The sequence below is a fragment of the Eptatretus burgeri genome, chromosome 4 (assembly GCF_056783735.1).
Source record: "Eptatretus burgeri isolate ZD-2024b chromosome 4, Ebu_testis_v1, whole genome shotgun sequence".
NCBI classification, from domain to species: domain Eukaryota; kingdom Metazoa; phylum Chordata; class Myxini; order Myxiniformes; family Myxinidae; genus Eptatretus; species Eptatretus burgeri.
In genome coordinates this window covers 101,550,460-101,566,633 of record NC_140964.1, presented here as the reverse complement: position 1 = coordinate 101,566,633, position 16,174 = coordinate 101,550,460, and the positions used below count along the sequence as shown (strand labels likewise).

The following is a 16,174-nucleotide window of genomic DNA, read 5'->3' as shown; positions in this document are numbered from 1 at the left end:
CAATATATTTATTTGGGCGTGCAAGCAGAGATAGGGAAGAAAGGTGTGGTGCGACAATAAACAAGCAACTTACAAAAGGGGACACAGAGTCGACTTAATGCGAAATAATAATAATCTTCTGCAGTCTTACCGATGTGGACAGGCGCCAGGACACGTACACAGACACACACACACACACACACACACACACACACACACACACACACACACACACACACACACACACACACACACACACACACACACAAAACATGATGAAGAGGAGGTATTGCAGCAAGACAGGAGAGGAGTTGAAGCTACGGTCTCTCAGTTGATTGCCCGAACGCACCACCAATACGTTTGTGGGGAATGCTCCATGGTGCGTTACCCCCCTGACAGCTGGCACGTCATCTCTTGCTTTGGGGGGGGGGGCTCGCAGCGTGAAGGAGGGACTTGAGTTAGGAGAGTGGAGTCCAGAGCGAGTGGACGGGAGTGGAAGGCGGGACCAGGTGGGTGGGTGGAGTCAGTGTCGTGTGGGTGGAGAAGAGGAGGCGGAGTCCAGGCGATGACTTATGGAGTCGAAGAACAGCTTGAGCGGGAGGCGAGGCAGGGCAGAGAGAGATCAAAAGCTCCGCTCGGACCTTTTGTAGGCGGGGCGGTGGGGCCACCCTGAAGCGCTGTCGTCACCCAAATCGGGCACTCTGATTGGCCCGACCCCCTGTGCGGCCCGGCCGCGATGGCCGGAAACCGCAACATTCCATTTCCGGCAAAACGACTTTGCGCTGTGGAATTGTCTCGCTCCGACCCCACGGCATGATATGAATCACCCACACCGAATTCCGCGTCATGAATTGCCTTGCACGAACCCCCGGGCCATGCTCTTGACGACCGGCCGAGGGTCCCGCATGCCTGCTCGGGCGCCCCGACCAGCACTGGTCAATATGCCTGCTCCGTGTGTGCCACGTGGCCTGAGCTGTGCAACACGCCGCCGCCCGATCGCAGCTTCGCTGGCCGTAGAGGCGAGAAGGTAAGATGTTATGGCAAACCCATTCACAGACGGTAAGACGTGTCCAATAAGGTGTCACAAGCTAAGCGCTGGTCTGCCTTCGAGAACATTCCGTACAGCGCGCTTCATGCTCATTCCCTTGGCCCACGTGGTTAGCGCACGCATTCACCCGATTCTGCGATCGTGTATACTGGGCCAACACCGATATGTGTCAGAAATTCCTGTGTTGTGAAAAACACCATCTGTGCAGCCTTTTAAGAGAGGTTCATCCGTATGCCTTTTCAAAGTAATCTTCGCCAGATCATCCGAAGCTCGAGTCGATAATCTTGAGCTTGCCGAGCATACTGTATAACCCCACAGACGATGGGTTGAGGGATCGCTTGAGGATGGAAGCTCTGCTGTTGATGCTCATGTGGTGGTCGAGTGCCCTTTCTATGCCCCTCCCCCGCAGAAGTTATTGCGAGGGTATGGTGGTTTCCTCGTGTCCATGGCACATGCTTCACGCAAATTCGGATTTACCTCGAAATAAGCAGAAAAGAAGAGTCGGAATGATGCCAGAAATTATGGAAGCAAACCAAGCTATGAGATCCTCGCATTGCACGCCCCCATTGTCCCACTAGACAAAAGGGAAGGGGCTATCTACACGTATATTAATGGAATAACTGTCTTGGGATCACTGTATGTTGGATGCATGCGGTTCCGAGAACCGCAATAATACTGCAATTCCCTCTGCCGCTGAAGGTTTTCACTTCTGTCTGTTTTTCAGTTTGTCTGTGAGCAGGATATCTCAAAGCTATGCATGGATTCGGACGAAACTTGGTGGACAGGTTGGGTGTGCCATGAGGACAAATTGAGTCTATTTTGGTGAAGACCTGAATCTGGATCCATATGCAACTTTTTAGATCCTCCTGGACTCCTGGAGGATCTCTAAGTCTTACTCACATTGTTCTTCTTCATCTTCTTTTTGTGGACTTTTTTGTTTCACAGCCTACAGTTTTCATCGAAATTTCCTGAAACTTGGCATATATATATATATATATATATATATATATATATATATATATGTATGTATGTATGTATGTATGTATATATATATATATATATATATATATATATGTATATATGTATATATGTATATATGTATATATGTATATATGTATATATGTATATATGTATATATGTATATATGTATATATGTATATATATATATATATATATATATATATATATATATATATATATGTATGTATGTAAAAATACCCTGCACAGACAGTAACCATCTCCGATTTTGAAAATTCCTCCTAGCAAAAAAGTTGACGTCAAAATATCGCCGCTAATTTAAATCGCTGAAAAATTATCTCCGAAACTAGGCAAGCTTTTTACCCCTCAGCCTGAATTGGGCTGAAAAAGGGGTATTGTCGTCACAGGCGTTGTCCGGCGGGCGTCCGTCCAGGCGTCAACTTTTGGTTTCCGTCAATTTTGAAGAGAATGTCTTGTCCGATGAAATCCATTTTTGCAGGGTATATTGGGGTTGAGTAGAGGAACGTTCCTTTCGAAAATGGGCACGCTGCGATTTTCAATGTGACCTCTATGGCAGCCATCTTGAAATTGGTTTCCGTCGATTTTGAGGAGAACGCCTTGTCCGATTAAATCCATTTTTGCAGTGTGTGTTGGGGCTGGGTAGAGGAAGGTTCCTTTCGATATACAGCACAATCCGATATCCAATATGGCGGCTAGGGCAGCCATCTTGAATTTGGTTTCCGGACAATAACTTGAGAACGGCTTCACACATTGATTTTATTCTGGTGAGGTATAATGGGGTTGAGTAGAGGAAGGAAGGTTCCTTTCCAAAATGGGCATGCTGCGATTCTCACTGTGGCCGCCACGGCAGCCATCTTGAAATTGGTTTCTGTCAATTTTGAGGAGAACGCCTTGTCTGATTAAATCCATTTTTGCTGGGTGTGTTGGGGTTAAGTAGAGGAAGGTTCCTTTCGAAAATGGGCGTGCTGCGATTTTCAATATGGCCACCATCTTGAAATTGGTTTGCGTCAAGGGGCTGAGTGAGGTGTTACGCCCGGTTTGCGGTGCTATTTTTTTATTGAATTCTGTTTGCGGGAATCAAACAGGGCATTAGCAGAGATGAATTACCGCATATGATGCATCATTGTGACGTCATATCAATTTTTATGACGTCATTCCTATTTTTTGACATTTTTAGCTCGTCTGTTCGAAAAACAGAGAGCTGTTGCGATACCCCCGGCGTCAGCGTCAGTGTCAGCGTGAAAACGTTAAAGTTTTTGGTGCAAGTTATTTAGAAGCTTGCCATTCATTTAATATGTGTACTACGATGCTGATATTTGGCATGGAGGTTCCTTGTGGGGTATATTATTGATGTAGTAAAGTTGAAATTTAAAAATAATTTCAAATGTTTTAAATTTTTGACCTGTTTTGAACTTCTTTTTTGTAGCACATCAACGTTAAAGTTTTTGGTGCAAGTTATTTTGAAGCTTGCCATTCATTTAATATGTGTACTAGGATGCTGATATTTGGCATGGAGGTTCCTTTGGCATATACTATTGGTGTAGTGAAGTTGAAATTAACAAATGCTTTTAAATTTTTTTTAGCTCTCCTGTTCGAAGAACAGAGAGCTATAGCGATACCCCCGGCGTGAGCGTCAGCGTGAGCGTCAGCGTGAGCGTGAAAATGTTAAAGTTTTTGGTGCAAGTTATTTCCTTTCTCATGTTTTTTATCTACCACACTATTTTTTACTGATTACAATATACAAATACATATATTGCTTTAAAATTATTTGGATCAGACTTAACTGCAATGCTTTATAAAAAAAATATTATTAGACTAGTCTTTTAAAAACGATAAATGTATAAACAGGCGAGCATTGGGTGGCTTTGACACCAACTCTCTGGTTTGTTTCACAACACCAGAGTTTTCATCGGATCTTCATGAAACTTGCCATGTATATGCAGAAAGCCCACGCGCAGGCAGTCACCATCTCTGATTTTGGAAATTCTTCCTAGAAAAAAGTTGACGTCATAATATCACCGCAAATGGAAATCGCCCCGACCATTATCTCCGAAACTCGGCAAGTTGTTTGAATTTTGTTTGCGGAAATCAAGCCGGGCATTAGCACAGATAATTTATCGCAAAAGTGATAAATCACGATGACGTCATATTCGTTTTTATGACGTCATCAATAAGAGGACGAAGACCGGGCATAGTGGCGTGCGCCTGTAATCCTGCTACTCGGAGGCTTGGGTTGGAGGATCGCTTGAGGACCGTGCTACGAGAGGGTGTAGGGCACCCCGGAATCGTGGCGAAACCCAATCCTTATCCCTGTGTCGTAAGAGGCGACCAGGGTTGCGTCAGGAAGGGCATCCGGCGTAAAACCTATGCCAAATCAGTATGCGGATCATAATGGATGATCCGCTGTGGCGACCCCTAACGGGAGCAGCCGAAATAAGAAGAAGAAGATTAAGAGGACGAAGATCTTGGCTCATTTGAGCTTGTTTTTAAAGTGATTCGCCACCATCGAGAGATGGGGCCAAAAACGATATATATAGCATGATATCATTCTCCTCTGGCGATATTTTAATTTTTGTGGCCGAGTCGTGTCAATTACCGGGATTGGCTTGTGAAGGAGTTCGTTCACAAGACCAGATGCCGGTTTCTTGAGGTGTTTGATATCGGGAATATGAAGGGAAGTGCACCAAGCATGGTGTCACATGATTGCAAATGACGGTCCAACTCCCGTATTACGGCATTTATTGTCTCCACGACAGGTATTTGTACCTCAGTTTTATTTCGTTCATATTTATTGTCCGTCTTCCCGAAGCCAATCCAAACAATTATCTCTATTGATTTGTCCTATTGTAAAATGCAGTAAGGTAAGTAGCTTGAGCGATTGATTGTTTTATTTATTTATTATTCCATTGGAGAATGTCATTTCAACATAAAACGTATATTAAAAGACCTGGAAATTTGGTCTTCCATGACATATATATATATATATATATATATATATATATATATATATATATATATATATATATATATATATATATATATATATATATATATATATATATATATATATATATATATATATATATATATATATATATATATATATATATATATATATATATATATATATATATATATATATATATACATACGAACCATGTTCAGGAATAAGGATGCTATCCCATCAACAAGATCTATTTGTTTACCCTTCACATTTCTTTGGTTCTCGCCACTCTCAATCAGACAAACTGCATCCACTGGTTTCCTAATGGTATCTGGATTCCAGACACACCAATCATCGCAGTTGAACAAGCTTTTTATAACTTGATCTCAAATCTCATGAAAAATTTTTATTCGAAATTGGGGAAAACCCCCTTTCTCATTAGCACTTGCAAGAACAGATTCCCTCATTTCTGAAAGCTGAAAGGATGATATGAAGTGTTTGTAAAACAATAATGTGCTTCAACTTGTTTGTACAGTGTCGTCGAGTTCGCATCACGCAGTGACATGATGAATGCACTCGACAAGCTGGACGGCAAGGAAATCAACGGGCGTAAAATTCACCTGCGTGAGGAAAAGAAGCAAAGGTATGTCGGATTGGTTTGGGTGATTGTTATGTAATGCAATGTGTTCTTGCACAATAATCCTGCCCCCCCCCTTTCCACCCCCTTGCATTTGCTGCTTTTATTTATTTGTTTATTTTGATTTTCTTTCCCAGGTCTCGGTCTCATTCCCGTTCCCGTTCGAGGACTCCACGTTCGGGGACTTCCCCGGCTCGAGGTGCACGCCGCCGATCTTCGAGTGGTTCGTCCGTGTCTCGCAGTCCCGGTCAACGCAGGCAGGACAGCCCCGGGCACAGTTCGCCCGCTCCTGATGCAACGGAGCAGAAGACTTTCCGTTCCCGTTCACGTTCTGAAAGCAGCAACGAGTAAGGAATGGGCAGTTGGAGTCTGACTGATGTTTTTTTTTTCTATCCCGAGAGTTGTACATAAGTTTAATTTTTGTCTTGCTCATTTGTCTTTAGTGATGAATACTATTTCATTTTTGCTAAATCGTGATTGCAATTTTTTTTTTCATTTGCTTTTCATTCTCTTATTGCAGCATTGTAATGAATAAATGGCTTGCATCAAAAATGTTTTTCCCCTTTTGGTTCTTGTAACTTGCTTTTCCCTACCCCCACTCCATTAACATTAGCAATAAAACTTCAATTTATATACTTGTCTTTCTTGATTTATTATGAACTGAACATGATGCTTCATGTGCAGCAGCGTTTGGGTGCTTGTATAGTTGCTATTGCATTTTGGGCTGGAATTTTGATACTTTTTTTTTTTTTTACCCCCAAGGTACTGGCACCTGGAGGTGCTGCTGGATCTTTGTGGAAATTTTTCAAAAAAACTAAGTGCTGTCATGTTCCCTGAGATTTTACCATTTGGAAGGGGAAGAGGGTTGCTAACTTGAGTGTTTAGATTTTCTTTGTGGTTGGTTGTTGCATAAAGAAAACCATAAATTGCTTCTTTTTATATCATCTCAGTAGAGATGACCGAATAATAACAGTCTCGAAGTCTGTCCGTACGTCCGTCCACAATCAAACCGAGTAGAGACAAATAACCAATAGTGGAATGGATAGAGGTTGATGAGATATGCACAACTATATAACTTTCAAGGTCGTCCAAGGTCGAGGTCAACGTCACGAGGCTGTCAAAGTTGCGAAAATCGTCGATTTCAAATCGTATCTCCTCCCTCATTTCTCAAGAGAGATCAAATGTCATTCGTGATTCAGATACAATGGACTATTATCGAGAACAACACGAGCCATTTCTTTGAAATTTGCTCTTGTTCCGATTTTATAGCCCTTCAAACTTTGCTCTGATTCCCCGTACGGGCCGTTCATAAAGTACGTACATACAAAAAAAAGTATTAAATTAAGAACCGGAACTCTGAGACAAATATCACATTTGAAGCTTTTGTTAGATTTAACTAAAACAATGGAACACAAGTTTATATGCACACTTACTTTCATTTATGACATTAACATTGTCTTGCATGTCAATTTGTACTTTTATTTTCATAAATAACATGCTGTGATATTAAAAGAAAAAGGTAAATTACACCGCTCGGGACTGCATTGTCATGACTTACAAACATCAGTTCATAAGGAACTGCTGGCTTTGCAAGCGATTAGCGATGTATGAGGGGGGGTGGGTGGTCACTTGTCTGCATACAGAGGGGGGTGGGTGGTCACTTGTCTGCATACAGAGGGGGGTGGGTGGTTTTGAAACCTGGAAATAGAGCGTACGTACTTTATGAACTGCCCCTATCCCAGTCTGGCACAGTTACTTTTGACCGCTGGCAGAGATGACCGGCACTCCCGCTCGGGGGTATTTTTTTTGAAACAATGTCAAGGCTCGTATGAGAGCTAACGCACAGAACGTATAATATAAACGAGGAGAGCATGAGCCAAGAGGGACGAGGGAGGGAAGCCCAAAACGGTGGGGAATAGACATGAAGATATCTGAGGAAGGGAGAGGGATGGGGTGGGGTACACAGGGGAAACAAGATGGACACTACAGGGACTTTCAGGAAGGAAAGCAGGGAATATGAAGTAAGTGGGGTTGTGGATTAATAGGGGTAGAAAAGATCATGGTTTTGGAAGTTAAGAGATGGTGGTGAGCAGCTATTTTGAAGACCTGGATGGAAGAGTGGGATTGAAAAGTTTGTGGGAGTTCCAAAGGTGGGGAAGAAGAGGAATGAAGGTGAGCCGTGATTCTTGATTTTGGTAATGCAACCAGAAGGGGGTTGATGGACCTTGAGCGCCCTGGGGAAATGTGTGTGGGACAGTTAACGTGGGGGGGGGGAGGGGGGTGTACGAGGCCGGAAAGAAGACAAAGACGGACAGACCATTGACCTGCCTGCATTTAGAGAGTGAGAACAACCGACTCAGCCTCATCATGGGAGATACCGATCATCATCTTAAATGCTTTGGCTTCCACAGCGTGAAGCCGAGAAAGGTGAGAGGTGGGAACACCAGCCCAGAGGGGAGAGCAGTATTCCATCAGGTTGCGGATGAAAGCTTTGTAAGTGGATAGGAGCTCACGTATGCCAAGGAAGGACTTTGCATGACAGAGGATGCCCAATTGGTGAGCTGCTTTGGAGGCCAGCTTAGAGATGTGGCTTTCCCAGGAAAGATCATGGCAGACAGTAAGGCCCAAAAGTTTGAATGAAAGGACTTCTTCAAGTGGATTGTTGAGAAAGGAGATTGGGAAGGGGGGGTTTCCAGATGGTCCTTTCGGAGAGACGTAGTGAGATTTGTCAGGATTGAAAGACATGTTCCACACATTGGACCAGCTTGATTTTTATCCAGATCTGCAGAGTGAAGAGGCTGCTGCTTGCTGATTTGAGGGATCATGGATGGTATGCCAGAGGGTGGAATCAGCAAAGAGAAAAAGAGGATTTTCCAGAGTCGGAGAGATTATTGATGAAAACAAGAAAAAGAACACTGCCTTAAGGAACTCCAGCTTGGACAGGAAGAGGGGATGAGAGAACTCAATTAAGGGCCACATGTTGACTGACAGGAGAGGAAGTCTGCAAGCCAAGAATAGAGATTGCCTTGGATACCATAGGAAGAGAGTTTGGTGAACGTTGTGGGGTGCCAGACCTTATCAAAAGCATGAGATATGTCTGGGGAGATGGCTCTGATCTCATGTCTGGCATTGAGGATCTCCATCTATTGTTGGGAAAGCAGGAGCAGCAAGTCTAGGGTAGAATGACTGGTCTGAATCCAAATTGATGATCAGAAGCCAGGCCATTGGAGAAGGATTTAATGTCTGAAGTGATGATGGATTCCATAACGTTGCTGATTGGTCTGGAGTTGCAAGGATCTGTTTTTGCACCTTTTTATGCAGAGTGGTAATGTTTACTGATTTCCAAGCAGAAGGCAGATGACCTTGAGTAAATGAGCAGGTGTCCAAGAGTAGAAGAGCAGGTTTTTAGGACATGTGGGCTGATGCCATCTGAACCGGTTGCAGCATCTGAGTTGAGGTTTGACAGCAAGCTGTCTGACTTGTTCGGAGTAAAGGACACAGAGTCCTGGAACAGCTGGGTGGGACTGGATAAGGTGAGTACAGAAAGCGATCGGTTAGGGACACAAGATTTAGAAGCAAACACCGAGTTGAGGCATTCGGCCTTTTCACATGCAGCGTCAGCTGTGTGGCCATTTGAGGTTGGCGGGGGGGAGGGGGGATGGAGGGGGAACATGCACCAGAAACAAACTTTGTGAGATGCCACCAGGAATTGGAGTGAGACAGATTTAGGAGTTCAGACTTGAGATTAGAAAGATGTTTTATTTCTTGGCTCTCCTGAGGGTAGATACACACATGTTCCGAGCTTTGTGGAAGGAACGGAGATGGCTTTTCATGAGGTGATGGCAAGTTGTTTCAGGACAACTGCCTCGCCACAAGCTTCAGTGTACAATGGGCGGGAGGAAGTGTAGGACAACTGAAGACGAGAGGGGATAAATCTGTGCATGAGTGAGAGCAAATTTCTTTGTAAGAATTCCCAGGATGAGTTGATGTCAGAGAAAGTCGGGATGGGAGACGTCTTGAAGTTTGATGGCTGTTTGAAGGCCTTGCCAGTCGGCCTGAGTGAAATGCCAGACTCGACGGCGCTTAGGTGGTTCTCCAATAACAGCCAGAGAGATGTCTACTTTGATAAGGATGTGGTCAGATGAATCGATTGGAGCAGAGGAAGAACAGCAAAAGTTTTCTGGGAAATTGGTCAAAATTAAATCCAGAAGAGATGGAGTACCGTTGGTTCAGATCCTGGTCAGGAAGTTGACGGATTGTGTGAGTCCCAATGAGTCGCAGACGTCTTTTGCTAAAGAGCCATGGCAGGTGAGAGAGGTACCCACACCCAGCCAACTGGCGTGATGGCAATTGAAGTCATAGTGCAGTAGATAGTAGAAAAATCGTGCAAATTATGATACAAGCATCAAATTTGGCATTTCTGTTCTGCAGGGCTTTCTGATCAAATCTGCCCGATTGGCCATTTGAAAATCCAAAATTTGAAAAAAAAAATAAAAGCAAAAAATTTGAAGTTCACAGCTGGCTGAAATTCTTGAAGCGCACGTGAACATCCCAGACAGAGAACCAAGGGGAGATGCAGTCATCATTGATGGCTCAGCACTTATCAATGTCCTACCTCCACGCACTTTAAAGATATTTGATGACTCTGCTGAAGAAAACATCATCCCAAAGGTGGAATCCTATGGTGCCAGGTACGAGAGGGTGGACGTCGTGTTTGATGTGTACAAGAAGTCAAGTCTGAAGTCCGAGGCAAGGTCGAAAAGGGGGCAAGGAATCAGAAGAAGAGTGACAGGAACCAGTGAGACCCCAAGTAACTGGAGAAGCTTTCTTTGAGTTGACAGCAACAAGACTGAGCTGTTTCACTTCCTTGTGGAAAAGATGTGTGAAGCACAGACGACCAGCACAGTCATTGTCACAAAAGGAGAAGATGCCATTAGCAACACAAGGGAGTCACTGGATGCTGTGTCTCCATGTTGTCATGAAGAAGCTGACACTCGAATATTTGAACACGCCAGGGATGCAACGACGGTTGGTAGCAAGTCCATTATCATTAAGGCTAATGACACGGACGTACTAGTCATAGCAATATCTGTACTGCTATCCTTACAGGAACTAGGTCTTGAGAACATGTAAATGACCTTTGGCCAAGGAGCCAAGGTGCGATGGATTCCAGTCCATGAGGTAGTTTCTGCAATAGGGCCTGAGAAAGCTCGAGGGATCCCATACTTCCATGCGTTCACTGGATGTGACGTCGTGTCTGCCTTCCGCGGTAAAGGGAAGAAAACTGCATGGCAGACTTGGAACGTCTTTGATGATGTTTCTGAAACATTCACCAATCTCAGCCAGCATCCAACATTGATTCGTGATCTTGACTTTTTTGAAGTTTTTTTTTTTTTCTTCAAATTTTTCAAAATTTGGATTTTCAAATGGCCAATCAGACAGATTTGATTTGGATCCGCTGGAGAATAAATGTGCCAAATTTGATGCTGTATCATCATTTGCATGATTCTGCTCAAAAATTGCTGTTATCTGCCCCACTATCACCACATAAGAGGAAGAGAGAGTTGGGATGAGAGGATAGAAGGGGGTCCATGTGTTTTTTTGTATACCTTGTCCAGGCTCATGTAGAGCTAACACACAACGCACAGCAAGGGGGCATGAGACAAGATGGGCGGGAGTACGAGGGACAAAACTGGGGAACAGACACATAAGGAGATATGTAGAAGGGAGAGGGATGGGATGGGGAACATGGGGAAGAGAATATGGACATTGCAGGGACTTTCAGGAAGGAAAGCAGGGGAATTGAAGGAAGTGGGCTTGGGTGGATTATCGGGGGTAGAAAAGATCAAGGATTTGGATGGGGAATGATAAGAGATGGTGGTGAACAGCTGTTTTGAAAGCCTGGAGGGAAGAATGGGAAAGAATAGAGTGAGGAAGTTTATTCCAAAGGCGGGAAAAAAAGAGGAATGAAAGAGTGAAGGTGAGCAGTGATTCGTGATTTTGGTAGTTTTACCAGAAGGGGGTTGTTGGCGGACCTTGAGCGCCCTGTGGAAATGTGGTGGGGACAAATCGCAGAGAGAGCAGGGGGGGCAAGGCTGGAGAGGAGTCGGTAGAAGACAGAAAGACCACCGACCAACCTGCGGTGATTGAGTGAGAGGCCCAAAGACTCAGCTTCATTGCGGGAGATGCCGATGATCCTAAATGCCCTGGTTTCGACAGCGTGAAGCCGAGAAAGGTGGGAGGCAGGAGCACCAGCCCAGAGGGGAGAGCAGTACTCCATCAGGCTACGGAGAAAAGCTTTGTAAGTGGTCAGGAGCTCAAGAGGGCCGAGGAAGGACTTTGCACGACGGAGGATTTCCAGTCGGCGACTGGCTTTGGAGGCGAGGTTGGAAATGTGGCTTTCCCAGGAAAGGTCATGGCAAATAGTGAGACCCAGAAGCTTGAAAGAAAAGACTTCTTCCAGAGGATTGTTGAGAAAGTGGATGGGGGGGTTTTCTAAACGGTCCTTTCGGAGAGACATAGTGAGAGTGTGAGATTTGTCTGGATTGAAAGACATGTTCCACGTGTTGGACCAGTTTGTGATTTTATCCAGATCTGCAGTGAGTGAAGAAGCTGCTGCTTGCCGGTGTGAGGGATGACCGATGGTACGGCAGAGGGTGGAGTCATCAGCAAAGAGATATCAAGGATTTTCGGACAGTGAGGTGTAAATGGAGTCATCACTGTTTGGTGGACGGTACAACACACATATAAACATGAGGTCAGAGTGGAGGGAAGCCGTAGCCAGAGGTGGTGGTGGTGGTGGTGTCGGGGAGTGAGAGCAGTACATGGAGAGTGAGGAATAGTGTTTTTAGTCGCGTTGCGTAGCGAAAGCTGGCTCTAAGAGAGCTTCGCGTTGTTCTTCTTCTTCTTGTTCTGGTGAAGACAAAACCTTTCCGGAGGTGAGAATAGGGAGTGAAGCAGGCAGGGAGGCTACATGGAGGTACCTGATGTCCTGAGGCATCTGATGCCCTAAACGCACTTGACGCCCTAAAGGCACCTGATGCCCTGGAGGCACCTGATGCCCTGGAGGCACGTGATGCCCTGGAGGCACCCGATGCCCTGAGGGAACCTGCTGCCCTGGGGCCACCCGATGCCCTGGGGTTACCTGATGCCTTGGAGGCACTCGATTCCCTGGAAGCTGGCATAGCAAGGAGATTGACTGGTGAAATGACGCGGCTCTTGGACACATTTGTCCTTGTTATCTTGTTGAATGAAGAGAGCAACCTTGCCGCGTGGCCGAGGCTCAGGTCTGTCATATCGGAGTAGAGAGTAACCAGGGAGAGATACTTGGGAGTTCGAGATGTCTTGAGGGAGGAAAGTTGCTGTTAAACAGATTATATCTGGTTTGTCAGTGGAAACCTGTATGGAAAGATCTGTCAGGTTTGAGAGAAGGCCATGGATGTTTGAGGTCTACACTGTTGAGGAAGATGGAGGGGAGGAGGCTTTGGGTGTAGGGGAGGGGAGGTCGGGAGAGATGTTGACATTGTGTGAAGGATTACAGAAGAGCTCGGGGAGAGGGCTGGATGAGGAGGAGAAAAGGCTCAGTGGTGATGGGATGAGGCACAGTGGGGAATAATGAGAGGGGGCAGAGGGAAATTGAAGATTGGAGGAGGTGGAGGGATGAGACAAAGAGAGAGGGCAGGGGAAGAAGGCAGCTTTGTGGATGTGAGGGGGGGGCTTTGAGAAGGGGGAGATTGGAGGGAGAGGCGAGAGTTTTTGAGAAAGGTGAGAGGGAAGCTTGGAGGGGGAAGAGTGTGACGGTTGCTTCGAGAGGGATGGGACGGGATGAGAGCTGGCACGGCCAAGGGGCACGAGGGCGATGGGAGAGGTGGGTCGGGGAGAAGGATGAGACTTGGCAGTGGTATGGTGAAGAAGGGAGCAGGCAGGGGGAGGTACAATATTTGAGGGGTTGGGAAGAGAGGGAGGTGTGAGAGAAAAGAAAGAGTATGTTTGAAATGTTGAGTGTACTAATTGCGAGAGCGAGATATCTGTGAGGTTAGAATGGAGCCCACAGATGTTAGAACACCATATACTTTGGGACATCAGAGGAGGAGCCGATAATCAAGCAGAAGACAGTGAAGAGGCACTAAGAGCGGAGGTAGGATGAGGGGCAAGATGGGAGGGGTAAGAAGGGGGTATAACAGGTGAGGGGTGAGAAGGAGGTAGATGTCAGGAGGTGGGGTAAATTGGCACTGAAATTGGGGAAAAAAATGGACGATTGATGGAACACGAACATACATTGCAAACTGGAATGTAAAAATTTTGAACTTCGAGATGCGATTAAAGACATTACGGAAAGGATGCGATGAAGGAGAATTCGAGAAAGGAGATAAGAAACGTAATAGTGGAATGTTTTAGACACTGGATGAAGGCAACGTCTAATGAAGAAGAAGAAGAAGAAATGTAAGAAGAGGAAGAAGAAGACGAAGCGGAAGAAGAAGAGGAAGAAGAAGAGAATTCTGATATGATATTGGGAACATAATAAAACGTGTGAAAGAGGAAATTGAAACATTTTAAGAAACTTTTTTATTTTGATAAAGATTTGGTGAAGGAAAGGTTGAATAAAAAAAACTGTGAACATGTTTGGTGAATTTCGATCGGCTAAAATCGAAGGAAGGTGGTCGATTGGAAAAAGTTCCAGGAAGAGGAAGAGAAATCACGTGGTTGCAAGAGGTGTAAGGTGAGAAGTAAAAAGAATAACGAATTTTTTTATTTTTTTTTTTTCAAAGATTAGGTCAAGGAAAGGTTGAAGAAAAAAATCCTGAAGGTGTTTGGTGAATAAGGGTCAGCAAAAGTGGAAGAAATATGGTAGATTGGCAGAATAATGAGGACGAAGAGTCGGTGCAGGAAGTCACGTGGTTACGTGGGGTATCAGGTGAGGAGGAATTGTTTTGTTTTTTACCCCGACGTTTGACTCTGTCAATAGGAGAAGTTTTTAAAATTGTTTTCTCCTCCTCATCCCCTCGCGTCCGCACGCTCTGAGTCACGTGTTCCAGCGCGAAAGCTGCTATTGGCCCTCGCCCCTCACGCCTGCGATGACGTCGGCCAGTTGCCTAGCAACAAGCAGACGAAAACGAACTCGGCGGACGGATTCAACACTTGGGCGCCGGAGACGGTGAGCAACAACAACGCTTATTACTGAAAAGCCAAGTATCTTTTCTGTAAATACTTTGCAATAACAACACAAAAAAAGGAAAATGTTTTTACAGCCTTGGAATTTTAAAGCCGTAACTGGTTCATTCAATCAGGGAAATGCACACATATTTGACTATAGTGCTGGAAAGTAGTGCACTGCTAATTCTTTTCGAGCCACCCCGACGTTTGACTCCGTCACGAGGAGGGGTTTTCAAATTTCTGCTCCTCATTCTCCTCACATTTGCGTCATTGCTGTCCACGAGATCAGTAACCAATGACAGCTCGAGTGCTTCAAAAAATTGAAACATGGCTTATTGTGAAGTACTCCCCTTGGGGAATAACATATATTAATGAAGTCATCGGTACCTTAATTATGACGTCATAATTCGACAAGTACAACGCTTGACTCGATCAGTATGGATTTTATTTCTCTGCAATTCTTGGTTCGACTGACATGAAATTTTCACCGTAGGAGCGCCTCCTGTAGAATATGTTTATGATAATTACGATGTCATCGTTCACGTGGTACAGGTGCCATCTTTGAAAAACGTCACACCTCTATATCTCTGAAACCACTCCGTGGAAACAATTGAGACCGAGCTCATTCTCAACTACTCCCAATGGGGAATAAGATACGTTCATGATGATGTCATCAGTGCCTTTGTTATGACGTCATAATTCGACAAGTACAACACTTATCCGATCATTATGAAATTTTTTTTTTCTCAGCAACTGTTCGTCTGATGGACACAAAATTTTCACCATAGGAGCGCCTCCTTCTGTAGAATATTTTCATGATAATCATGATGTCATAGGTCATGTGGTACAAGCACCATCTTGGAAAAACTGAAAAACGTTGCACCTCTATATCTCCAAAACCGTTGACTGCGCAGGGTAATTATTCCATGAAGACCATCTAGTTTTATGTTCTTTTCAGTGTGAACTTTTTGATCATGATCTCAGCATCACTCACATGACAACGCTTTTACAACTTGTCCTGTCATCCCACATTAAAGCTGATTGGTGAGTGAAAATACTGACATTGCATGCGCATCGGCAGTACCCGGTTGGAACGCAACGCTTGCTTGCTGTGGAGCCGCTGGATTTCCAAAATGGTATTGTTCGTTATTCCATCTACCGTTGTACTTTTAGTTACTTGGTTGTGCATGGACACGGTCAAATATATACGAGGAGTAACTTTCCAAAGTTAATTAACAAGCTCAAATGAGCTATGATCCTCGTCCTCTTAATGATGACGTCATAAAAACGAATATGACGTCATTGTGATGTATCAGGTTTGCGATAAATTATCTGTGCTAATGCCCGGCTTGATTCCTGCAAACAAAATTCAAACAGCTTGCCTAGTTTCGGAGATAATGGTATAGGCGATTTC

The 16,174-nt window shown here is 44.6% G+C and overlaps 2 protein-coding genes across 5 annotated transcripts in view; both read left to right on the top strand.

Annotated features, from left to right (window-relative positions):
- SRSF5 (serine and arginine rich splicing factor 5) overlaps nt 1-6,240 on the top strand; it is a 33,571-nt gene extending 27,331 nt beyond the window's left edge. For both annotated transcript variants that reach the window (XM_085879489.1, XM_085879488.1), the window contains exons 7-8: nt 5,506-5,613; nt 5,745-6,240. In XM_085879489.1, coding sequence (XP_085735615.1) covers nt 5,506-5,613; nt 5,745-5,958 — 322 coding nt within the window. In that variant the 3' untranslated portion in view covers nt 5,959-6,240. The remainder of the gene's footprint in view (nt 1-5,505; nt 5,614-5,744) is intronic.
- Nucleotides 6,241-13,482: 7,242 nt separating this feature from the next.
- LOC147028772 (serine/threonine-protein kinase D1-like) overlaps nt 13,483-16,174 on the top strand; it is a 137,171-nt gene continuing 134,479 nt past the window's right edge. Inside the window, exons 1-2 of one of the 3 annotated variants that reach the window (XM_085879484.1) lie at nt 13,483-14,521; nt 14,630-14,761. In XM_085879484.1, coding sequence (XP_085735610.1) covers nt 14,471-14,521; nt 14,630-14,761 — 183 coding nt within the window. In that variant the 5' untranslated portion in view covers nt 13,483-14,470. Of the gene's footprint in view, nt 14,762-15,797; nt 15,897-16,174 lie in introns of all 3 variants that reach the window. The other 2 variants (XM_085879485.1, XM_085879486.1) reach the window with 2 other exon arrangements.